This window comes from Leucoraja erinacea, chromosome 13 (assembly GCF_028641065.1).
Source record: "Leucoraja erinacea ecotype New England chromosome 13, Leri_hhj_1, whole genome shotgun sequence".
In the NCBI taxonomy this organism is placed as follows: Eukaryota; Metazoa; Chordata; class Chondrichthyes; order Rajiformes; family Rajidae; genus Leucoraja; species Leucoraja erinaceus.
The window spans coordinates 54,535,719-54,561,309 of record NC_073389.1 but is presented as its reverse complement, the minus strand read 5'-3'; the positions used below and the strand labels follow the sequence as shown (position 1 = coordinate 54,561,309).

General features: G+C 49.2%; 1 protein-coding gene across 2 annotated transcripts in view; it reads right to left on the bottom strand.

Annotated features, from left to right (window-relative positions):
- Positions 1–25,046, bottom strand: part of LOC129703077 (ribosomal RNA processing protein 1 homolog A-like) — a 32,228-nt gene extending 7,182 nt beyond the window's left edge. The window contains exons 1-11 of one of the 2 annotated variants that reach the window (XM_055645272.1): positions 25,013–25,046; positions 19,736–19,818; positions 18,073–18,130; positions 17,244–17,329; positions 15,868–15,929; positions 14,499–14,631; positions 10,073–10,137; positions 8,913–9,094; positions 7,216–7,313; positions 5,838–5,935; positions 1,598–1,617 (exon numbers count right to left, since the gene is read on the bottom strand). In XM_055645272.1, the coding sequence (XP_055501247.1) occupies positions 1,598–1,617; positions 5,838–5,935; positions 7,216–7,313; positions 8,913–9,094; positions 10,073–10,137; positions 14,499–14,631; positions 15,868–15,929; positions 17,244–17,329; positions 18,073–18,130; positions 19,736–19,765 (832 nt within the window). In that variant the 5' untranslated portion in view covers positions 19,766–19,818; positions 25,013–25,046. Of the gene's footprint in view, positions 1–1,597; positions 1,618–5,837; positions 5,936–7,215; positions 7,314–8,912; positions 9,095–10,072; positions 10,138–14,498; positions 14,632–15,867; positions 15,930–17,243; positions 17,330–18,072; positions 18,131–19,735; positions 19,819–23,603; positions 23,773–25,012 lie in introns of those variants that run through there. The other variant, XM_055645271.1, reaches the window with a different exon arrangement.
- Positions 25,047–25,591: the final 545 nt, after the last annotated feature.

Below are 25,591 nucleotides of genomic sequence, written 5' to 3'. Positions count from 1 at the left end.
CTACACGTCAGCCCATTGCATTTAGCAGGAGTTATCTATCTTGCCCCGCTATAGGATCTTTGCTTCTGGGTGTCTAGAAATGTCCGAATTGCAAAAAAACCGCATATAGGATCAATTTGCTAATACAGGGGTGTCTAGAAATGTGCAGAATAAGGCCTCGGCCCTTCGAACCGCCACAGATCATGGCTGATTTCCACAATCTCGATGCCATACATGATCCCCAATAAGGCCAAACTAACTCCCTCTTAAATATAGCCAATGAACTGGCCTCAACTACCCTCTGCGGCAGAGAGTTCCAGAGATTCACCACTCTCTGTGTGAAAAAAGTTCTTCTCATCTCGGTTTCAAAGGATTTCCCCCTTATCCTTAAGCTGTGACCCCTTGTCCTGGATTTCCCCAACATCGGGAGCAATCTTCCTGCATCTAGCCTGTCCAACCCCGTAAGAATTTTGTAAGTTTCTATAAGATCCCCTCTCAATCTCCTAAATTCTAGAGAGTATAAACCAAGCTATCCAGTCTTTCTTCATAAGACAGTCCTGACATCCCAGGAATCAGTCTGGTGAACCTTCTCTGCACTCCCTCTATGGCAATAATGTCCTTCCTCAGATTTGGAGAGCAAAACTGTACGCAATACTCCAGGTGTGGTCTCACCAAGACCCTGTACAACTGCAGTACAACCTCCCTGCTCCTATACTCAAATCCTTTTGCTATGAAAGCTAGCATACCATTCGCTTTCTTCGCTGCCTGCTGCACCTGCATGCCTACTTTCAATGACTGGTGTACCATGACACCCAGGTCTCGCTGCATCTCCCCCTTTCCCAATCGGCCACCATTGAGATAATAGTCTGCTTTCCTGTTTTTGCCACCAAAATGGATAACCTCACATTTATCCACATTATACTGCATCTGCCAAACATTTGCCCACTCACCCAGCCTATCCAAGTCACCTTGCAGTCTCCTAGCGTCCTCCTCACAGCTAACACTGCCCCCCAGCTTAGTGTCATCCGCAAACTTGGAGATATTGCCTTCAATTCCCTCATCCAGATCATTAATATATATTGTAAATAGCTGGGGTCCCAGTACTGAGCCTTGCGGTACCCCACTAGTCACTGCCTGCCATTGTGAAAAGGACCCGTTTACTCCTACTCTTTGCTTCCTGTCTGCCAGCCAGTTCTCTATCCACATCAATACCAACTGAAACTTGTCTACCTAGTCACGAAGATTCACATGAGGAGCCAGGGACGGGGCCCTGCAGCTCTACACGCTGAAGTAATCTAGTGAACTCCCACTCTTTGGAGTTAATGTGTCACTGAGATTAATTGTTTCCTTGAATGCACTGCAGACTATTAGTAACATGTAAAGCTGGAGTCAGTGTGTAAGAAAGAAATGCAGATGCTGGTAAAATAGAAGGTAGACACAAAATGCTGGAGTAACTCAGCGGGTCAGGCAGCATCTCTGGAGAGAAGGAATGGGTGATGTTTCGGGTCTCGACCCATTCCTTCTCTCCAGAGATGCTGCCTGACCCGCTGAATTACTCCAGCATTTTGTGTCTAAAGCTGGAGTCAGCTCGTGTCATAGGTCGGTGCTTCATCCTCACCTTCAGCTAAGTCCCGGAACCTAAAAAGAAGAGGAAAAGGACAGTATTTAGTGGACGATACACGTTCGGTAGCACCAGAGCCCTTGAGTGGTTCAATAAATGCACCACAGTCATGAAACAGACCGCCCCAGCATTGCACGCGACACTTTCACCAAAGATCACATTCCTCGATGCTCAAAGACCACATTCCCATGGCAGCTCGATGGGCCACCAAATGAACGATAAAATGTCAGTAATGGGAGGGCACAGGGCTCGCAGCTGTGGAGATCCGCAGGGCTCGGTGCTGGGGCCGCTGCTCGTCACGTTGTATATTACTGATTTAGACGAGCAGATTGAAGGCTTTGTGGCCAAGTTTGCAGATGATACGGAAATAGGTGCAGAGGGCAGGTGGTGCGGAGAGAGCAGGGACTCTGCAGATGGACTTGGACAGGTTTGGGAGAGTGGGCAGAGAAGTGGCAGATGGAATATCCTGTAGCAAAGTGTGGAGTCATGCATTGTGGTCGCAGGAATAAAGGCGTGGACCATTTTATAAATGGGGAGAGAATCCAGAAATCGCAGGTGTAAAGGGACTAACTCGGGAGTGCTGGGTTTTCTCCGGGTGCTCCAAGTTTCCACCCACACTCCACAAAGACAGAGAGATTTCTAGGTCAATGGGGTTTGGTAAAAGTGGAAATTGTCTCCAGTGTGTAGGGTAGTGCCAGTGTATGGGGTCGCTGGTTGGCACGGACCGCAAGGCTTGGTGCTGGGACCGCAAGGCCCGGTGCTGGGACCGCAAGGCTCGTGCTGGGACCGCAAGGCTCCGTGCTGGGACCGCAAGGCTCGTGCTGGGACCGCAAGGCCCCGTGCTGGGACCACAGCTATTTACAAAATATATTAATGATGTAGATGAAGGGATTACAAGTAACATTAGCAGATGACACAGAGCTGGGTGGCAGTGTGAACTGTGAGGAGGATGCTATGAGAATGCAGGGTGACTTGGACAGGTTGGGTGAGTGGGCAGATGCATGGCAGATGCAGTTTAATGCGGATAAATGTGAGGTTATCCACTTCGGTAACAAAAAACAGGAAGGCAGATTATTATCTAAATGGTGTCAAGTTGGGAAAAGGGGAAGTACAATAGGATTTGGGGGTCCTTGTTCATCAGTCACTGAAAGTAAGCATACAGGTACGGCAGGCAGTGAAGAAAGCGAATGGCATGTTGGCCTTTATAACAAAAGTCGTCGTGTATAGGAACAAAGAGGTCCTGCTGCAGTTGTACAGGGCCCTAGTGAGACGACACCTGGAGCATTGTGTGCAGTTTAGGTTTCCAAATTTGAGGAATGACATTCTTGCTATTGAGGGAATGCAGCGTAGGTTCACAAGGTTAATTCCCTGCATGGCGGGACTGTCATATGCTGAGAGAATGGAGCGGCTGGGCTTGTATACTCTGGAGTTTAGAATGAGAGGGGAACTTATTGAAACATAAGATTATTAAGGGTTTGGACACACTAGAGGCAGGAAACATGTTCCCGATGTTGGGGGAGTCCAGAACCAGGGGCCACAGTTTAAGGCAAGGCAAGGCAACTTTATTTATATAGCACATTTCATACACGAGGCAGACTCAAAGTGCTTCACATAAAAACATGTCATACAATAAAATGAAATAATAAAATGAAATAAAATAGAACTAAAAGAAAAGAAAAGCAAAATTAAAAATGCATTATAAAAAGTACAAAAGTTAAAAGTGCAATGTAGTTAAGATTTAGCTGAAAGCTGAAGCAAACATAAAAGTTTTCAGTCTTGTTTTAAAAGTGGTCAAAGATGAGGCAAGTCTTAAATCTTCAGGAAGTTTATTCCAGCTATTTGTTGCATAGTAACTAAATCCTGCTTTCCCATGTTTTGTATTTACTCTGGGAATCACTAACAGATTGGTTTCAGAAGATCTTAGCGGTCTAGAAGGCTTATATAGTGGAAGCATGTCAGTGATATACTTTGGTCCTAAACCATGTAGTGATTTATAGGTGAGCAGCAGGATTTTAAAATCAATTCTCTGACATACAGGGTGCCAATGTAAGGATTTAAGAATTGGTGTAATGTGTTCAAATTTTTTGGTCTTTGTTAGAACTCTAGCAACAGCGTTCTGAACAAGCTGTAGCTGCCTGACAGTTTTTTTCGGAAGATCTGCAAGGAGACCGTTACAATAATCTAGCCTGCTAGTAATAAAGGCATGTACAAGTTTTTCTAGGTTTTGAGCTGACATGAGTCCTCTTAGTCTTGCTACGTTTTTGAGGTGATAGTTGGCCGATTTTGTTACTGATTTGATGTGACTGTCGAAATTTAAATCTGAATCCATAATAACCCCAAGATTTCTGGCTTTGTTTGAAGTTTTCAGGGACAGAGAGTGAAGGTGTTGGGTTACTTTAAGCCTTTCTTTTTTAGCACCAAAAACAATTATCTCCGTTTTGTCCTTATTTAGTTGGAGGAAATGTTGGCACATCCAGTCTTTGACTTGCTCAATGCACTGGCACAGCAGATCTATGGGGCGATAATCATTTGGTGATAGCGCTACATAGATTTCAGTGTCATCAGGCATAGCAGTGGTGGTCAATATTATTATTTTGCATGATTTGCCCTAGTGGGAGCATGTAGATGTTGAATAAAGAGGGCCCTAAGATCAAACCTTGCGGGACTCCACACGTCAAGTTGGTTGGTTCTGATACAAAGTCACCAATGGAAACAAAATAGTTCCTATCTTGTAAATATGACCTGAACCAACTTAAGACTGTGCCTGAGAGCCCCACCCATTTTTCCAACCTGTCCAAAAGTATTGAGTGATCAACAGTGTCGAATGCAGCACTGAGGTCTAATAGCATTAATATTGAAACTTTGCCAGAATCTGTGTTAAGACGGATGTCGTTTACAACTTTAATAAGGGCGGTCTCGGTGCTATGAAGAGGTCGAAATCCTGACTGGAAGTTGTCGTAGCAGCCAGTTGAAGCCAGGAAGTGATTAAGTTGCAGGAGGACAACTTTCTCAATGGTTTTACTTATGAAAGATAGGTTTGATATTGGGCTATAGTTGTTAATAATAGAGGGATCTAGACTCCGCTTTTTTAATAGAGGTTTAATAACTGCAGTTTTCAAGGCTTTTGGGAAATTGCCTGATTGAAGAGAGCTGTTAACTATTTGCAGTATGTCTATTGCTAGGCAGTCAAAAACATTCTTAAAGAAGTTGGTAGGTAAAGCATCAAGGCAGCAGGTGGATGGCCTTAGTTGTGTCACCGTTTCCACAAGAGTTTTAGAGTCTATGTCATTAAAGCATGTCATCATTGCCACATTACCTTTGCCTAAATAGGGTGGTGATCCAACATTTTTATTTGAAGCGGTGATATTGATGGCACGTCTGATGCCTTCAATTTTTTCTGTATAAAATAATGCAAACTCATTGCATTTCTGCGTGGAATGGAGTTCAGGTGGTATTTGTGTTGGGGGGTTGGTCAGTTGCAAATAGGGTTTTTGCCTTATTAGTGTTGTTGTTAAGAATAAGGGGTAAACCATTTAAAATGGAGATGAGGAATAACCTTTTCATCCAGAGAGTTGTGAGTCTGTGGAATTCTCTGCCTCAGAGGATGGTGGAGGCCGGTTCTCTGGATACTTTCAAGACAGAGCTAGATAGGGCTCTGAAATTTAGCGGAGTTGGAGGATATGGGGAGAAGGCAGGAACGTGGTACTGATTATGGATGATCAATCAGCCATGATCACTTTGAATGGCGGTGCTGGCACGAAAGGGGCGAATGGCCTATTCCTGCACCTATTATCTATTGACTCGGTAGGATGAAGGGACTGTTTCTGTGCTGTATCTCTAAAGTAAAACAGTGGGAGTGAGTCGGAGCCAATGGTTGAAGGGACAAGGCATCAACGGGAGACAAACAAACGGAAGGTGGATGGTTGGCGTGGAGTCGGTGGGCTGAAGGGCTCGATTCCACGCTGTAGCTCTAAACGGGTAGAGCATCAATACACAAGTGTCAGCAGAAGCCCAATGCACCCATGACGACCAAGAGCGCTCCCATTAGTACGGGTGTCAGGGGTCGAGAGGGAAAGATAGACCAGCCGTGATTGAAAGGAGGAATAGACCCGATGGGCCGAATGGCCTAATTCTGCTGCTATCACTTGAGTATTACGTTGAGTATGAAGCTGCCTGACCGAGCTGGTCGCGGAGCTGTGGCCGAGAGCGATGCAGAGTTTGCAGGAGAGGCTCTTACTTTCGCACCAGCTTGTACAGGCGCTTCCTGTTGTGGGTGGGAGTGCCCGCTCTGCTGGACAGCTGGAACAGACGGTCGGCCACAGCCCCGTAGTCAAACTGCAGAAACAAAAACCACCGCTGGGTCAGTACATCCCCGTCCCAACCACGCGCCAGAGACTGGCAGCCGCGTAGGACGCGACCTCGACCTGCTGCGTCACCCATGGGAAGGAGACAAGAATCATCAGCGTTTAATTGTCACATCTACCGAAATCGGAACAATGATATTGTTGCCTGCAGCAGCAAAACAGGTCTGTAAGCACAGCACACATAGATAATGCACAGACCAACAAAGACCAAATGGAGAATTCTTTTTAGATATTGTATCGATCGCTAGGGCACTGTCATCATAAATTTAAACCAGTCCATGGGAGAAACAACACTCTAGCTACTGCGGATGCTGGTTGACAAAAAAAAAAAAGAGTGCTGGAGTAACACAGCGGGTCAGGCAGCATCTGTGGAGAACATGGATAGATGATGTTTCACAGAGTGCTGGAGTAACTCAGCGGGTCAGGCAGCATCTATGGCACTAAGGAAATAGGCAACGTTTTGGGCCGAAACCCGTAAGGGTTTCGGCCTGAAACGTTGCCTATTTCCAGAAGGATTTCGGCCCGAAATGTTGCCTATTTCCTTAGCTCCATAGATGCTGCTGCACCATAACTCAGCGGGTCAGGCAGCATCTGTGGAGAACATGGATAGGTGACGTTTCACAGAGTGCTGGAGTAACTCAGCGGGTCAGGCAGCATCTGTGGAGAACAGGGATAGGTGACGTTTCACAGATTGCTGGAGTAACTCAGTGGGTCAGGCAGCATCTAGGGAGAACATGGATAGGTGATGTTTCACAGAGTGCTGGAGTAACTCAGCGGGTCAGGCAGCATCTGGGGAGAACATGGATAGGTGACGTTTCACAGAGTGCTGGAGTAACTCAGCGGGTCAGGCAGCATCTATGGCACTAAGGAAATAGGCAACGTTTTGGGCCGAAACACATAAGGGTTTCGGTCCAAAACGTTGCCTATTTCCAGAATGATTTTGGCCCGAAACGTTGCCTATTTCCTTAGCTTCATAGATGCTGCTGCACCATAACTCAGTGGGTCAGGCAGCATCTGTGCAGAACATGGATAGGTGACGTTTCACAGAGTGCTGGAGTAACTCAGCGGGTCAGCCAGCATCTGTGGAGAACATGGATAGGTGACGTTTCAGGTCAAGACCCTTCTTCAGACTGAGGGTAGGGAGGGAGGGGTGGTGGGGCTAAAGACGGAAAGAAAAGGGGGCTTCAGTCTTGATGCACACAGCAACTCCTCCCCACGTCCCAAACCACCTGTTGAATGAGTGGCCATTACCTGGAGCACGGGACCGACATCATTGACGTAGCGGGAATGTTTTGGCCCCTCTCCGGCTCCATCCAGCTCCGGCAGCACCACACATTCCTCCGTCGACCCTGTGGATATATTGTCGAAGATTGATCTTATAGACGTGTACAAAATCACCAGAGGAATAGATCGGGTAGACGACAAACACACAGAGTCTATTGTCCAGTGTGGAGGATTAAAGAACCAGAGGACATGGGTTTGGGAAAGGGTGGGGGGGGGAGGAATCTAAGGAGGTGACCCTCTAGGGGTAGGTGGTGGAGTGATGAGATGTAATGTATGGCTGCAGAAATGTCATTTCTTTTGGACCTCAAGGGGTCCAAATGACAAATAAATTGAATCTGAATCTTGAATCTTGAGATGGGAAGGAGGGAAGAGGTGAGACCCAGGGTGGGTGGGGGGGGGGGGGGAGAGGGGAAAGATGTGTCCAGGGAGTAGGGAGTGGGATGGGCGAACGAGACCTGGGGCAAGGAAGATGGCAAGGAGGGGAGGGGGTTGGGTGGGGAGGCCTCACGGCATGGAGAATGGAGAAAGATGGGGGAGGGAAAAGATTTCACAGGAATCTGAGGGGTAACTTTTCACACAGGGAGTGGTGGGTGTATGGAATGAGCTGCCGGAGGAGGCAGTTTCTCTCACAATGTTTAAGCACCATCAACGTTTGGCCCATACGCTTACGGGGCATCTGAACCAAACACAGACAGGCGCAGACCCCCCCCACTAATGCACTACAAACAGTCTGAAGAAGAGACCCGACCCAAAACGTTGCCCGACTATTCCTTTAGTCCAGTTTAGAGATACAGCGCGGAAACAGGCCCTTCGGCCCACCGAGTCCGCACCAACTAGCTATCCCCGCACATTAACACTAGCCTACCCACACACACATTAGGGAGTTTATATTTATAAAAAGCCAATTAAGCTACAAACCTGTACATCTTTGGAGTGTGGGAGGAAACCGAAGATCTCGGAGAAAACTCACGCAGGTCACGGGGAGAACGTACAAACCCCGTATAGACAGCACCCGTAGTCAGGATCGAACCTGGGTCTCTGGTGCTGAAAGCGCTGTAAAGCAGCAACTCTACCACTGTGCCACCGTGACGTGTGCTCCCACAGATGCTGCCTGGTCTGCTAAGTTACTCCAGCACTTGGCGTTTTGCTCTAGACTCCAGCATCTCCACTTCTTTGCGTCAGAAGTTGTTTGCTGAGAATGGAGGAGAAGCAGCAGACAAGTTCCTGCTGAATCCTCACACTCTGTGTTGTGATACAGAGGATGTACTCAAAACTACTGCTATCTGTGTGTGTGTGTGTGTGTGTGTGTGTGTGTGCGTGCGTGTATGAGTGTGCGTGTGCGTGCGTGTGTGTATACGTGCGTGCCTGCCAGGCTGCTCTCACACTTCGGGTTAATTCCGCGTGGCCCTGTCCAGTCGCCCTCGTGGCAGCTCTGCGACTACTGTGCGTATTTTTAACTTTCATGTTCCTTTTCAACCTATTTCTAAGTTCCAACTCTCTAGTACTAACAAAGTATGGCAGGGAAACCCTCTTAAATCTAAACTCTAACGAAAACGGAAGACGTGATTCTGTTCCATTCTGTCCGCGAGCATCGCCACTTTTCATTTCACTGCACATCTCGTATGTGTATGTGACGAATAAACTTGACTTGACTTGATCCTCACCGTTGATCTTTGCCGATGGTGTTGTCGGCTTGACGATCTCTGGACTTGACCTCAGTTCCTCAGCCGACTCGCCTTCATCCTCGCTGGCCTGCAGCTCGTTCATTAAATCCTCGATAGCGAAGGGTGCCTGGTCCACCATTATCTCGAAGATTCCCTGGTAGATCATGTGGAACAGAATACGACTGCACCACCGCACAGCCAGGGATTAGATCGGCACGCAGACCGCCCACACGGGTGAACTCCCACCCAGCACCCAACAAGCAGAACCCACCCACTGGGCACCCACGCGGGGCACTCACACACCCCGCTACAATCAACGGCAATGCAGAGATTGACAGTTTCTTGATTAACACGGGTGTCAGGGGTTTGTAGGAAAACAATAGACAATAGGTGCAGGAGTAGGTCATTCGGCCCTTTTAGCCAACACCGCCATTCAATGTGATCATGGCTGATCATCCCCAATCAGTACCCCGTTCCTGCCTTCTCCCCATAGCCCGAGCCGGTACCTTTAAGAGCCCTATCTAGCTCTCTCTTGAAAGCATCCAGAGAACCGGCCTCCACCGCCCTCTGAGGCAGAGAATTCCACACTCACAACTCTCTGTGAGAAAAAGTGTTTCATCGTCTCCGTTCTAAATGGTTTACCCCTTATTCTTAAACTGTGTGGCCCCTGGTTCCGGACTCCGCCAACATCGGGAACATGTTTCCTGCCTCTAGCGTGTCCAAACCAGATGAAAATGCTGCCATGTTGCCATGATCCTCATCTCCATAACTCCGAAACTGATCTCTCCAGATGGGACGGACTTATTTTTTGCACTCGGGACCTGCCTTACGGGTTCAAAGTGCTCAAAGGCGTAAAACACGGAAACAGGCCCTTCGGCCCAACTTGTCCATGCCGACCAAGATGCCCCAGTAACATAGGTGACCTCAGTCAGTCAGGATGCCGAAAGGACTGTGGGGGTTGTGCTTGGGGTAAAGCAAGAGGCCACCCAGGGGACCCGTGAGGGTATAGGGGGAAAGATAGTGGACAGGTCCAAGGCAGCAACCAGCCGGTTCCGATCAGTATCAGTGCAAACGCAGACAAAATGAATAGCACGCGAATTGCTGGGAACACATCAACCCTCACTCACACCATGCAGAGACACTGACAATCCAAAACTTACTCTTTGGTTTTGGCAGCAATTCGGCAGAAAGGTTCAATAAACTTCAGGTTCTGTTCTGCGGTTAGCTGGAACAATCACAAATGAATGAATGAATAAGTTTACTGGCCAAGTATTCACATACAAGGAATTTGCCTTGGTGCTCCGCCCGCAAGGGATAACATGACATACAGTGACAGTTAGGAATGACACATAAAACATTAATAATAAAACATTATTGATTAAACAAGTGAATTAAATAAAATACCAGAGCAAAAGGAGGCTACAGATTTTTGGTTATTGAGTAGAGCAACTACTCGTGGATAAAAACTATTTTTATGTCTGGCTGTGGCAGCTTTGACAGTCCGGAGTCGCCTTCCCGAGGGAAGTGATTCAAAGAGTTTGTGGCCAGGGTGAGAGGGGTCAGAGACGATCTTGCCCGCTCGCTTCCTGGCCCTTGCAGTGTACAGTTCATTAACGGAGGGAAGATTGCAGCTAATAACCTTCTCAGCTGATCGGATAACGTTGTTACGGGAAATGTGTGGGAGGGAACTGCAGATGCCTCCCAGGATTTGAGTAAAGCAGCAGGGAGGTTCTACTGCAGTTGTACAGGGTCTTGGTAAGACCACACCTGGAGTATTGCGTACAGTTTTGGTCTCCAAATCTGAGGAAGGACATTATTGCCATAGAGGGAGTGCAGAGAAGGTTCACCAGACTGATTCCTGGGATGTCAGAACTGTCTTATGAAGAAAGACTGGATAGACTTGGTTTATACTCTCTAAAATTTAGGAGATTGAGAGGGGATCTTATAGAAACTAACAAAATTCTTAAGGGGTTGGACAGGCTAGATGCAGGAAGATTGTTCCCGATGTTGGGGAAGTCCTGGACAAGGGGTCACAGCTTAAGGATAAGGGGGAAATCGTTTAAAACCGAGACGAGAAAAACATTTTTCACACAGAGAGTGTGAATCTCTGGAACTCTCTGCCGCAGAGGGAGTCGAGGCCAGTTCATGGCTATATTTAAGAGGGAGTTAGATGTGGCCCTTGTGGCTAAGGGGATCAGAGGGTATGGAGAGAAGGCAGGTACGGGATACTGAGTTGGATGATCAGCCATGATCATATTGAATGGCGGTGCAGGCTCGAAGGGCCGAATGGCCTACTCCTGCACCTAATTTCTATGTTTCTATGCTAGTTTAAACTGACGATAGACACAAAGTGCTGGAGTAACTCAGCGGGACAGGCAACATCTCCAGAGAGAAGCAATGGGTGACATTTTGGGTCGAGACCTTTCAGTCTGAAGATGGGTCTCATCCCGAAACGTCACCCATTCCTTCTCTCCAAAGAATCTATCTATCTCTGCTTTAAAAACACCCATTCCTTCTCTCCCGAGATGCTGCCTGTCCCACTGAGTTATTCCACCATTTTGTGTCTATCTAAAGACGTTACAGGATTGTAACACCATTCACTGCAGCTCAGGAATCAGGAACTACAAGGGAGGAGCAAGTGAACACGAGCCATCATTTAATGAAGTCTTCGGCCACACTTGCCCATCAGGGTGAAGATCATTGTTTTTCAGACACAGCATGGAAACAGGCCCTTCGGCCCACTGTATCCGTGCCGACCAGCGATCACCCCGTGCACTAGTGCTATCCTACACATTACGGACAATTTACCCACAAAACCACATCTTTGGAGTGTGTGAGGAAACCTGAGCACCCGAAGAAACCCACACGGTCACAGGAAGAAAGTACAAACTCCGTACAGACAGCACCCGTAGTCAAGATCGAACCCGGGCCTCCGGCAATGTGGGATAGCAACTCCACCCACTCAGCCACCCCTGAATGTGTAGTTACACAGTTATATGAAATGAAGTTGTTCTGTTTAGAACAGAGACTAGAGTCAAAAAGTAATACAACGTGAAACAGGCCCTTCGGCCCACCAAGTCTGTGCCAACCATCCACCACCCATTTATGCAGGAAGGAACTGCAGATGCTGGTTTAAACCAAAGTTGACCATATGTCTGAAGAAAGGTCTTGACCCTTAATGTCACCCATTCCTTCTCTCCAGAGATGCTGCCCGTCCCGCTGAGATACTCCAACATTTGTGTGTCTATCATCACCCATTTATACACACCCTACGTTAACTTAATTTCCTTTCTCTACAGCAGGGGTTGGACAACCTTGTACTGTATAGGGGGCCGGGACACACGTGTGTGAGCGGATGGCGGGCCACATCTATCACGTGTACACACGGATCCCGCCCCGGATGGCGGGCATCAAATCACGTGTTCACAGAAGGTCGACAAAAATGCTGGAGAAACTCAGCGGGTGAGGCAGCCTCGTGCAATCCTCGCGTGTCTCACCCGCTGAGTTCCTCCAGCATTTTTTGTCTACCGTCGATTTTTCCAGCATCTGCAGTTCTTTCTTAAACGCGTTGACAGAAGGTGCGGGGCCCGTACCGGCGGCTTTGCGCAGGATGCGGTACGGGCAGAGCTCGGCGCTCAGCGGGCCGGATGATTATGGGTTACGGGCCGCATTCGGCCCGGGGGCCGCAGGTTGCACATTCCCATCAACCCGCCACAGTTCCCACCACAGCCAATTAACCAACCAACCAACCTGCATGTTTTGGGGACGTTGGGAGGAACAGGAAAAACCGGTGGAATGTACAGACTCCGCAGAGGCAGCGCCGGAAGCCAGAATTGAAGACGAGTGCCTGGATTTATGAGGCAACGTGTCTACAGCCTGTGCCACTGTGCTGCCTTTCCAATGACTAAATAAAATGTATACTATGGGGTTTAAAGGCACATTAAGTAAAATGTGCTTGCAATCAGTTATCGGGGGTCTGTGACACTCTGGTGATGCCGAAATGAAATGCGCACTGTGTATTAGAGATATATTAAAAAAGGCGTTTTTATGAATCAATGCTAGTGGATACGCAATACACTGCATGCAATCGATTAAATGTTATTAGCCAAGTATGTAACCAAGGAATTTGCCCTGGTGCTTTGCCTGCAAGTAACAACACGATATACTGTAGACAATTACAATAAAACATTATAATTTAAACCTGTGAAGAATAAAGGAGGCTACAGACTTTTGGCTGTTGAGTAGAGCGACTGCTCGTGTTTTTATGTCTGGCTATGTCGTCTTCCAGAGGGATATGCTTCGAAGAGTTTGTGGCCAGGGTGGGAGGGGTCAGAGATGATCTTACCCACTCGCTTCCTGGCCCTTGCAGTGTACAGTTCGTCGATGGGGGGGGGGATGGTTGAAGATAACAACCTTCTTGGCTGATCAGACAATTCGCTGCAGCCTCCGGATGTCGTGCTTGGTGGCTGAGCCAAAAAGGACCATGATGGAGGTGGTGAGTGAGAAATGATCGCTGTTTATGAGAGCACTGGATGAACTCCCGATGTGATGAAGCCCACGAGGCTACAGACTGAGAGATGGAAGCGAAGAAAGGCTTTTTTTAACCAGATGGCATCCCATCCCATCAATTTCTGTGGCCCTGTGATAAGCCTCATCGCAGTCAAACACAGGTTCCAACAAAAGAGCTCTGAAGAAATTAATGGAAGCAGCTGAGTGGAATCTAGTGGAGCGGTTCAGCTGCTTGTGCCAAAGGAGCAATTAAAACGAAGCTTTGAAATTGAATTGTGTTCGATTCAGCGTTTAATACTGTTTCGGAACAGGTGCAATGATGTTGCACCCTGTGGGCAGAGATGTTCAGAACCAGCGATTGTCACAAGACTGTTGAACCCGCAACTTTGTGGTGCGGCACGGTGGCGCAGCGGTAGAGTTGCTCCCTTACAGTCCCAGAGACTCGGGTTTGATCCAAACTGCGGGTGCTGTCTATGTGGAGTTTGTATGTTCTCCCTGTGACCGCGTGGGTTTTCCACGGGTGCTCCGGTTTCCTCCCACACTCCCAAGACGTGCAGGTTTGTAGGTTAATTGGCTTGGTGTAAAAATTGTAAATTGCCCCTTGTGTGTGTGTAAGGGTTTGGACACGCTAGAGGCAGGAAACATGTTCCCGATGTTGGGGGATTCCAGAACCAGGGCCACAGTTTAAGAATAAGGAGTATGCCGTTAGAACAGAGACGAGGAAACACTTTTTCTCACAGAGAGTGGCGAGTCTGTGGAATTCTCTGCCTCAGAGGGCGGTGGAGGCCGGTCCTCTGGATGCTTTCAAGACAGAGCTAGATAGGGCTCTTAAAAATAGCGGAGTCAGGGGATATGGGGAGAAGGCAGGAACGGGATACTGATTGTAGATGATCAGCCATGATCACATTGAATGGCGGTGCTGGCTCGAAGGGCCGAATGGCCTACTCCTGCACTTATTGTCTATTGATAGTGTGAGTGTATGGGGATCATTGGTCGGCATGGGCTCGGTGGGCCGAAGGGCCTGTTTCCGCGCTGTAGCACTAAAACCACCGCGTTAAAGAAATTGGCTTTCCTCACCTGCTCTGTGCCGACTTTAGCCAGCTCTTGCAGGTAGATGTCGATGAAATGATAGCGGATGCCACTGGGCGCAGCGTTCCCGGCGGAACTCATCACCTCGCCCGTCACACACCGCAGGAATCGGCTGACGACACTGAGGGCCACACACACATGAATCAGGACGGCTCCCTGAGAGAGTCGCCAGGGAAACTGCCGTGGACAAAAAATGCTGGAGAAACTCAGCGGGTGACGCAGCATCTATGGAGCAAAGGAATAGGTGACGTTTCAGGTCTCAACCCGAAACATCACCTATTTCCTTCGCTCCATAGATGCTGCCTCACAAATCATCACCTATTCCTTCGCTCCATAGATGCTGCCTCACAAATCATCACCTATTCCTTCGCTCCATAGATGCTGCCTCACGAAACGTCACCTATTCCTTCGCTCCATAGATGCTGCCTCAACCCAGCTGAGTTTCTCCGGCATTTTTGTCTACCTTCGATTTTCCAGCATCTGCAGTTCCTTCTTAAAGATAAACTGTCGTCCTTGCCAGTAAATCCAACTCAGCTAAACAATCCAGCTTGTACACAGGTGAATCATAACACAACAACACTATCAAATGCCTCAGTGTAACACTAATATACTATATACAGCATCAAAACAGGCCCTTCGGCCCAACTCTCCCATGTTAACCAAGCTGCCCCATCTATACTAGTCCCACATACCAGCGTTTACCCCTTATCCCTCTAACCTATTCCTATCCACATCCCTGTCCAAATGTACCTGCCCAACTGCCTCCTCTGGCAGCTTGTTCCCTGCACCCATCTCCCTTTGTATGAAAAGGCTGCTCTTCAAATTCCTATTTTCTTCCCCCTCTCGCCTTAAGCCTCTGTCCTCCAGTTCTCCGTTCCCCAACTCTGTGCAGGCCCCCTCTCTTGCCCCCTCATGAGTTTAGACATTTCTACAAGATAAACCCTCACCCTCCTGCACCCCAAGGGATAAAGTCCTAGTCTTCCCAACCTCTCCCTATAGCCCAGCCTTCACACCCTGGCAACATCCGTACAAATCTTCTCTGTTCCCGTGCACTGTACCAATTCAACGCTGCACATTAGCACGGTATAAATGCACTAATGTTGCACTAATCCAATACTGTATAAATGCACTATGACAATAGACAATAGGTGCAGGAGTAGGCCATTCGGCCCTTCGAGCCAGCAACGCTAGTGAGGTACTAGTCCAGAGCTGAATCTGCGCAGCCTCTAATCTGTCCAATGCTGCACACTAAACATTGACATCTCTAAACTAAACTGTGGTGTACATGTATCGTTGTAAAGTTGTCCAGTGTGATGCAAGCAGGCTGTTGTTTGAAGGAGCGTGAAGCTGCTGTCACCTTTCATCCCAGCTCATGCTCTTCAGTTCCTCGAGAAACTGCCTCAGTACCAGGCGGACCAGCTGCCAAGGAAAGGCACAGTGTTAATGAATTCACCCCCGTAGTTTGACACTACATCTCCAATGTCCCCACCTCAGTGTGCTGCTGCCCTGGGATGCCACGAGACTACAGCAGGCCTGGGCTCCATACCTGCTCACTGTGAGTCGAGTCAAGAATTCCCCAAAACGGAACAAAGGCATTCTTACTTGCAGCAGCACAACACCCTCTGGAAACCCATGGTAGACAAATAAAGAAAGTTAAATTTGAAAAAACAAACATGCAAACCATAGAAGCGCAAAGAGAAAAATAACGCCCCATGTCTATGCGGTTCGGAGCTTGTGCTTAGCAGCCTGATGGCTGCAGGGAAGGAGATCCTGGACGTTACAGTTTACAGGCTCCTGTACCTTCCTCCCAATGGCGGAATGGTATAAAATTAGGGAGAACTCACTGAAGGTTTTTTTGGAGCAGCATCTGCATTTTGATCTGGCACCACCTGAACTGACTGTCAGGAGCTCAGTTTAACAGCATGATAGACAATAGGTGCAGGAGTAGGCCATTCGGCCCTTTGTGATCATGGCCGATCATCCCCAATCAGTACCCCGTTCCTGCCTTCTCCCCATATCCCGCGACTCCACTATCTTTAAGAGCCCTATCTGGCTCTCTCCTGATAGTATCCAGAGAACCCGCCTCCACCGCCCTCTGAGGCAGAGAATTCCACAGACTCACCACTCTCTGTGAGAAAAAGTGTTTCCTCGTCTCCGTTCTAAATGGCTTACCCCTTATTCTTAAACTGTGGCCTTAGTCTGTGCGGCAATCCCTCAGAACCTCACAGTAGTATTAGCCAAATCCTGGCTCTGAGACTGTGACATATGGAGCGGGGAGGGGTGGGTGTCTGCAATAGGCTCAGCTCCATCTCTCCTGCCACCAGCCATGTGATGGAATCCAGAGGATTCCCTGGCACCCGGACCATTGATGCCCATGTCAACATGCACGGGTCTGATGAGGCTACAATGCTGAGAGTAATATTCCGCACTCCGGATCTCCCCCTTCGTCTAACCTGTTATACTTGAGTTTTTCACTGTACTTCAGTGGACAAAACAACAATAATAAACCTAAACCCAAACTAGAAATCTCTCCCTCTTTGGTGATCTTGGACTATCCTTGATCGGACTTTGCCGCCGTTACCATGCACTAAACGTTATTCCCTTATCATGTATCTGCACACCGTCAACTGTAATCACGTGTTGTCTTTCCGCTAACAGGTCAGCACGCAACAAAAGCTTTTCACTGTGCAATAAACTAAACTGGATTAAATTCTTAGCTGCAGTAACACTCACAGTGTAGAACTTATCCATGCGCAGTCGATCAATCCCATTCCACTCGCGATTCATGGTCTGGAAGAACGTCTCCAGGAACAGGAACTCTAGGGCAGAGGAAGACGGAGACCACTCAGCTCACTCTTCAAAGACACCGTCACACCCCCCCACCGCCTTCTCTTCATCCTAACCCCACCCGTCCCAAGTTATTCATTCATGACCAAAATTCCATCGTTGTCAACTGCTTCCCCTGAAGACCAACCCCATGCTTTCCACCACAGTCACCAGTTTCCTTCCACTCCCACCACAAACACAATTTAAGAGTTAAAGCCCTGTCCCACGGTGCGAGTTCATTCCAAGAGCTCTCCCGAGTTAAAAAAAAACAAAACTAGTCGTAAGCACGGAGAATGAACGTAGCGGGTACGTCGGAGCTCGGGGACGCTCTTCTTAGCGGCTCGTAACCCCTCGTGAAGATTTTTCAACACGTTGAAAAATGTCCACGAGAGCCCCGAGTACCGACGAGTGACCATTACTGTAAATCTCCAAGTTCAAATCAGGGCAAACTCGGCAGAGCTCTTGGAATGAACTCGTACCGTGGGACAGGGCTATTAGAATGTGTGGGAAGGAACTACAGATGCTGGTTTAAACCGAAGATAGACACAAAAATGCTGGAGTAACTCAGCGGGACAGGCAGCATCTGTGGAGAGGCCCTTCTTCGGACTTCAGTCTGAATGAAGGAATGTCACTCGTTCCTTCTCTCCAGTGATGCTGCCTGTCCCGCTGAGTTACTCCAGTATTTTGCGTCTGTCCTGAGACTTAAGAGTAGTGGACAGAACGAGCGGCAACTCACTGGCATCCAGATTCCTGAACGTATGTACAAGCTGGGCAATGGACTCTGCCAGTTCTTGCTGTAACAAGGAGAAAGGTTTTATTGGGTTAAATAATGAAAAAATGAAATCCCATCACTTCAAATTAGCGATTAGCATTGAGCCAAGATTCAGTGTAAGAGTCGAACCAGGTAAACATTTTAGATCCTGCATCAGCACCCAAATAGTTGGTGGACCTCAACCCCACCCCCCACCAATACATCAATATGGGTGGCACAGTGGCATCAGCTGTAGAGTTGCTGCCTCTCAGCAGCAGAGACCCAGATTCGATCCTGACTACGGGTGATGGCTGTGTGGGGTTTCCAAGTTCTCCATGACCTCATGGGTCTTACCCGGGGCCTCTGGTTTCCTCCCACATTCCAAAGACGTGCAGGTTTGTAGGTTGTGAGAAAGAACTGCAGATGCTGCAAATCGCAGGTAGACACAAAATGCTGCAGTCACTCAGCGGGTGAGGCAGCATCTCTGGAGAGAAGGAATGGGCTTCGCTTTATTTGTCACATACACATACAAGGTGTGCAGTGAAATGATTGTGCAAAAACAACATAACAGAACCAGTATTTACATTTTAGAAATGTTGTTGGTTCACATGCTTGGTCAATGGTTCTATCATTAATGTTTTATTATTATTCATGTTTAGTGTTTTCTGAGTCATTTTTAACTGTCACTGCATGTCATGTTGTTACTTGTGGGCGGAGCACCAAGGCAAATTCCTTGTATGTGAATACTTGGCCAATAAACTTACTTACTTAAAAAGACACAACACAACAGTAAATGAGTCCCTGGTGAGATAAGAGTTTACAGTCCTGATGGCCTGTGGGAAGAAACTCCATCTAATCCTCTGTGTTTTCACAGCATGACAGCGGAGGCGTTTGCCTGACCGCAGCAGCTGGAACAGTCCGTTGCTGGGGTGCTGCCCAACTGGCTTCAATCTGATGCCCAAAGATCCTATAGCGGAGCAAGATAGATAACTCCTGCTAAATGCAATGGGCTGACGTGTAGTACGCAACGGAACGGAACGTGGGCCTTTTTTTTCATCCATTTCCGTAACCGGACCCGACACGACCCGACTCGCAGTGTAATCAACGTTGCGGGGGAACAGTTTGTGTTAATAAATTAAAATTCTGAAAATGAGGAGAAGATTTTTACCAACTGTAGTGTATTTTGGGTACTTGGAACTGACTCACAAGAACTCTCAGATACAGGAGTAAACTAACCAGCTTCTTTATTGTAGGACGCCGCCATGAGTCTCCTCTAGCGCCTGCGTCCCCTCACACAAGACATAACATATGCTAATTACATTATATACATTACACCAACAAACTTTTATTTTTACGAGGATGTTTCCGTAACCGGCTTCCGTCTCCGCACTAGGTATCTTTGCTCCGCTACGGGATCTATGGTGCGGAGCCGGAAGCCGGTTACGGAAATGGGGCCGAAAATTACCCACGAATCTGCCCATGACCGTACTACATCTTGTTCGTCGGGTGATCTATCTTGCTCACTATAGGATCTTTGCTGATGCCCAGCTGACTACTCTTCCCTAACACAGGGCAGGGTAGGCCTAACCTGGTCTATACGCAGTGGAGCAGGGCCCGAACCCGACCCAGATTTTCCATGGACCGTTACCTGCAGGAGAGGTTTGTCTTGCATCCACATGCAGTAGAAGATGCCCTTCCATATTTTGAGTAACTCGTCTTGACTGAAACCACCTAAAAATATATACACATAACGTTTTAATGCTGCATTAAACATGACACAGCCACAATTTAGAAGTAACAAGAGATGTCAGGCATTATGGGGGGGGAAGGCAGGAGAATGGGGTTAAAAGAGATAGATCAGCCATGATTGAATGGCAGAGGAGACTTAATAGGCCGAATGGCCTAATTCTGCTCTTATCACATGAACTTGTCAATTAAGCAGTGTCCAAAGAAGGGTCTCAACCGAAACCGTCACCCATTCCTTCTCTCCAGAGATGCTGCCTGCCCCACTGCGTTACTCCAGCATTTTGTGTCTTTATCTTCGGTTTAAACCAGCACCTGCAGTTCCTTCCTACACAGGAACATTAGGGTCATAAACAGGTGGAATAAGCCGCTCGGATCAATAAGCAGTGGTTATCTGTCCATGACCTCCAGAGATGTTGCCTGACCAACCGAGTTACTCAGGCACCTTGTGTCTTGTTATAGGAAGGATGTGACTGTGCTCGAGAGTGAGCAGAGGAGAGGCTCAGGTAAGACTTTACCTGGACTGGAGGACTTTAATTATGTGGAGTGGTTGGATCGGCTTGCTTTCCCTGGAGCGCAGGAGACTGTGCGCGATCCAAGGGAATTATCAAAAACTACAGCGCATAGATTTGGAATAAGAGGAAGGGTTTTTAAAAAGAAATCTAAGGAGTAACTCTTTTGTCCCGAGTGGTTGACATCTAGAACTCAGAGGTGGTGGTGGTCCTATTAATATAATTAAGAGGCATTTGGACATAAATCAGCAAAGCACAGAATGATACAAGCTTAGAACCAACAAATGGGACAAGTATAGAGGGGCAGAGTAGTGAGCATGGATGTGGTGGGTTGTACAACTCTATGATTCTAATTCAGCAACATCATGAATGATGAGAGGGGATCTCATTGAAACATATAAGACTGTTAAGGGTTTGGACACGCTAGAGGCAGGAAACATGTTCCCGATGTTGGGGGAGTCCAGAGCCAGGGGCCACAGTTTAAGAATAAGGGGTAAGCCATTTAGAACGGAGACGAGGAAACGCTTTTTCTCACAGAGAGTGGTGAGTCTGTGGAATTCTCTGCCTCAGAAGGCGGTGGAGGCGTGTTCTCTGGATGCTTTCAAGAGAGAGCTAGATAGGGCTCTTAAAAATAGTGGAGTCGGGGATATGGGGAGAAGGCAGGAACGGGGTACTGATTGGGGATGATCAGCCATGATATTGAATGGCAGTGCTGGCTCGAAGGGCCGAATGGCCTACTCCTGCACCTATTGTCTATTCTGTGCATTCTTCACTATTAACACCATCAGTCGTCATATCGATTGTGCACATATTCTTCCGACAATCACATCCAGATTGTGAAAGTTAATGCCATTAAGTTGCTCTTGACTCCTCTCCCACATCTCCAACCACATTCACCGAAGGCCCTGGGGCTGATGTCACGCCCCTGACATTCGATACCCAATCCCAGGGACAGGCACCCGTCAGCCCAGCCTTGGCATCATCCTACCCCTGACCCGAGTCAGGGCCAATATGGCCCCAAACTTCGCAGGACAATGTTTAGTTTAGTTTATAATTGCCATCTGCACCAAGGTACAGTGAAAAGCTTTTTTGTTGCGTGCTATTCAGTTAGTGAAACCCAGAAAACAGAGCCAGCACCGCCAATCAATATGATCACTGCTGACCATCCAAAATCAGTACCCAGTTCCTACTTTTTCCCCAAATCCCTTGATTCCGTTAGGCCTATGAGCTGAATCTAACTCTCTTGAAAATATCCAGTGAATCGGCCTCGACTGCCTTCTGTGGCAGAGAATTCTACAGATTCACAACTCTCTGGGTGAAAAAGTTTTTCCTTATCTCAGTCCTAAATGGCCTTTCCCTTATTATTAAACTGTGATCCCTGGTTCTGGACTCCCCCAACATCGGGAACATTTTCCTACAATTAGCCTGCCCAATCCCTTAAGAATTTTTTATGTTTTCAATAAGAATCCCTCTCATCCTTCCAAGACCATACATGATTACAGTGCCCAGTGTACACATACAGTGTAAAGGGAATAACGTTTAGTTCGAGATAAAGTCCAGTAAATTCTGATTAAAGATAATCCGAAGGTTCAAAGCCCCTCAACCTCCCCCCCCCCCCCCCATTCCCCTACACTGCTTATGGGGGGAAACCAGCTACCCCTCTCCCGTATGACCAACCCATGCTGTATACGTCCCTCTCTCATCCCCATCCTCTCCAGGGTATCCTGTCCCCAAATATAGACACAAAATGTTGGAGTAACTCAGCGGGACAGGCAGCATCTCTAGAGAGAAGGAAGGATGACGGTTCGGGTTGAATACCTTCTTTAGACCCCTGTCCCCATTCTCACAAAGTACATCAGTACCCACCTCCCTCATAGAGCCATAGTCATACAGCGTGGAAACAGGCCCTTCGACCCAACTTGCCCACACCCAACTTGTCTCATCTACAACAGTCCCACCTTGGTCGATTGGTCGTTTGGTCCATATCCCTCCAAACCTCTCCTATCCATGTACCTGTCTAACTGTTTCTTAAACGTTGGGATAGTCCCAGCCTCAACTACCTCCTCCAGCAGCTTGTTCCATACACTCACCACCCTTTGTGTGAAAATGTTACCCCTCACATTCCTATTAAATCTTTTCCCTCCCCCATCTTTCTCCATGCCATGAGGCCTCCTCGCCAACCCCCCTCCCCTCCTTGCCATCTTCCTTGCCCCAGATCTCGGTCGCCCCCCCCCCCATCCCCTCCCCGGGACTGGGTCTAGCGCTGGAGAGCCGCAACACCCTCACCGTCTATCTCCCTCCCATCTCATCAACCCAACACCTACCCTCAGAGGGTCACGCTGGGCCGAGCTACCCCTCCTCTCCCCCCCTCCCTCCCCCCCTCCTCTCTCTCCCCCCCTCCTCCCCTCTCTCTCCCCCCCCTCCTCTCTCTCCCCCCCTCCTCTCCCTCTCCCCTCTCCTCTCTCTCCCCCCCCCCACCTCCCTCCTCCCCTCTCTCTCTCTCTCCCCCCTCCCTCTCTCTCTCTCTCCCCCCCCCCCCCTCCCTCTCTCCCCTCTCTCCCCCTCTCTCTCTCTCTCTCTCTCTCCCCCTCTCTCTCTCTCTCTCACTCTCTCTCTCTCTCTCTCTCTCTCTCTCTCTCTCTCTCTCCCTCCCTCCCCCCCTCTCTCTCTCCTCTCCCCTCCTCTCCTCTCTCTCCCCCCCTCGTCTCTCTCCTTCCCCCCCTCCTCTCTCTCTCCCCTCCTCCTCTCCCCCCTCCCTCCTCCCTCCTCTCCTCCCTCCCTCTACCCTCCCCCCTCCTCTCTCTCCCCTCCCCCCCCTCTCTCTCTCCCCCCCCCTCTCTCTCTCTCTCTCCCCCCTCCTCCCCCCTCTCTCCCTCCCTCCTCTCTCTCCCCCCCCCCCCCCCCTCCCCCCCCTCCTCCCTCCCTCTCTCTTTTCCTCCCCCTCCCCCCCTCCCCCTCCCCTTCCTCTCCTCCCCCCTCTCTCCCCTCTCCCTCTCTCTACTCCCCCTCCCTCTCTCTCCCCCCCCCCCCCCCTCTCTCTCTCCCTCCCCCCCCTCTCCTCCCTCCCCCCTTCCCTCTCCCCCCCCCCCCCTCCCGCCCTCCTCCCTCTCCCTCCCCCCTCCCCCCCTCCCCGCGGCTGGGTCTCGCCCACGTTGCCCCCTCCCCTGCCGCCTGGGGCCTAGGCCGCCGCCGCCGCCTCACTGCCATGGCAACGCACGTGTCCGCCGCTCCCCGCGCCCAGTTCCCCGCGGCCGCCGCTACCTGAGAGCCGCTGCGAGCGGGCGCTGAGATACCGCCGCAGCTTCTTGACGGCGCGGTCGCGGAAGCGTTTCTCGTTGGAGGCGAGGCGCTGAGCGAACTGGATCTCCGCCGCCTCCACCGCCGCCATGTCCTGCCGGGGAATGCCGGGAAGGTGGAGGACCGAGCCGGCGCGCGTGCGCGTGCGCGTCCAGCCCACATCACCGCGTCACTCCGAGCTGCTGGCGTCATCGCGTCACCATGACGACCAGGATCCCCCTCCATGGCCGCCATTCGGCCCACTGTGTCATGATAGCCCAACCTCTAACCCACCACCACTCACTCCCCCCTCTCCCTCTCCCCCACCCACTCGCTTCATGCCACCTTCCATGTACTTGTTGTAAAGGTTGAAGGGCCGAATGGCCTACTCCTAGCCCCATAGGCATAGCACAAGTGTCCACGTGGCGGGGCTGGAAACTGGAACTGTCCTGAGCTCATTCTGCTACCACCATCATCTATGGCGACAAGTGACGGCAGAGATAGGTAGATAGGTTCTTGATTAGTGCGGGTGTCAGAAGTTATGGGGAGAAGGCGGAGAATGGGGTTAAGAAGGAGAGATAGATCAGCCACGATTGAATGGCGGAGTAGACATCATAGACATAGAAACATAGACAATAGGTGCAGGTGTAGAGGCCATTCGGCCCTTCGAACCTGCACCGCCATTCGATATGATCATGGCTGATCATCCAACTCAGTATCCCATCCTTGCCTTCTCTCCATACCCCCTGATCCCTTTAGCCACAAGGGCCACATCTAACTCCCTCTTAAATATAGCCAATGAACTGGCCTCAACTACCTTCTGTGGCAGAGAATTCCACAGATTCACCACTCTCCGTGTAAAAAATGTTTTTCTCATCTCGGTCCTAAAAGACTTCCCTCTTATCCTTAAACTGTGTGACCCCTTGTTCTGGACATCCCCAACATCTGGAACAATCTTCCTGCATCTAGCCTGTCCACCCCTTAAGAATTTTGTAGGTTTCTATAAGACCCCCCCCCTCAATCTTCTAAATTCTAGCGTGTACAAGCCGAGTCTATCCAGTCTTTCTTCATATGAAAGTCCTGCCATCCCAGGAATCAGTCTGGTGAACCTTCTCTGTACTCCCTCTATGGCAAGAATGTCTTTCCTCAGATTAGGAGACCAAAACTGTACGCAATACTCCAGGTGTGGTCTCGCCAAGACCCTGTACAACTGCAGTAGAACCTCCCTGCTCCCCGAATGGCCTAATTTTACTCCAATCACATGACCTATGACCTTATGTCTCCAATGACCCTGTAATCTCAGCCCCCAAGACTAATATCAGAAGATCCTTCACAAGGGTGGACCCTGGAAGAGGGTCCGGCCGTGATGTTGGACCTGGCTGCGTTCTCCAAACCTGTGTGGAGTCTTTGCGAACATGTTCAACCTCTCGCCATTATATCCTGAGTTCCTCGGCTGCTGTATAAAGGATGTCTCTAATATGTCCAAGGAGAGCAAGGTGTCATGCCTCAACGATTACTAAACGGTGGGACTCACAGCCATTGTGATGAAGTGCTTGAAGAGGTTGGGTGTGACGTGACTCGACTCTTGCCTCAGTATATAACCTGGACCCCCTTCAACCTGCCACAACAGTGGACAGCTGGTGTAAAAAGACTTGTTGGCTCTCCATTCTGCACAGGACAGCTGGGACAATAGGAGCACATACACCGAGCCAAGTTCACTGGCCAGAGCTCAACATTCAACATCACCATCCCTCACACAAACACTTTGTGCTCGTGCATCTAGGCCTTGACCAGCGAAGGCAAGTGTTCTATATCCCCATAGAAACAAGGAACTGCAGATGCTGGTATACTAAAAAAGACACTAAGTGCTGGAGTAACTCAGCAGGAGAGGCAGCATCTGTGGAGAACATGGATAGGTGACGTTTCACAAAGTGCTGGAGTAACTCAGCGGGTCAGGCAGGATCCCTGGAGAA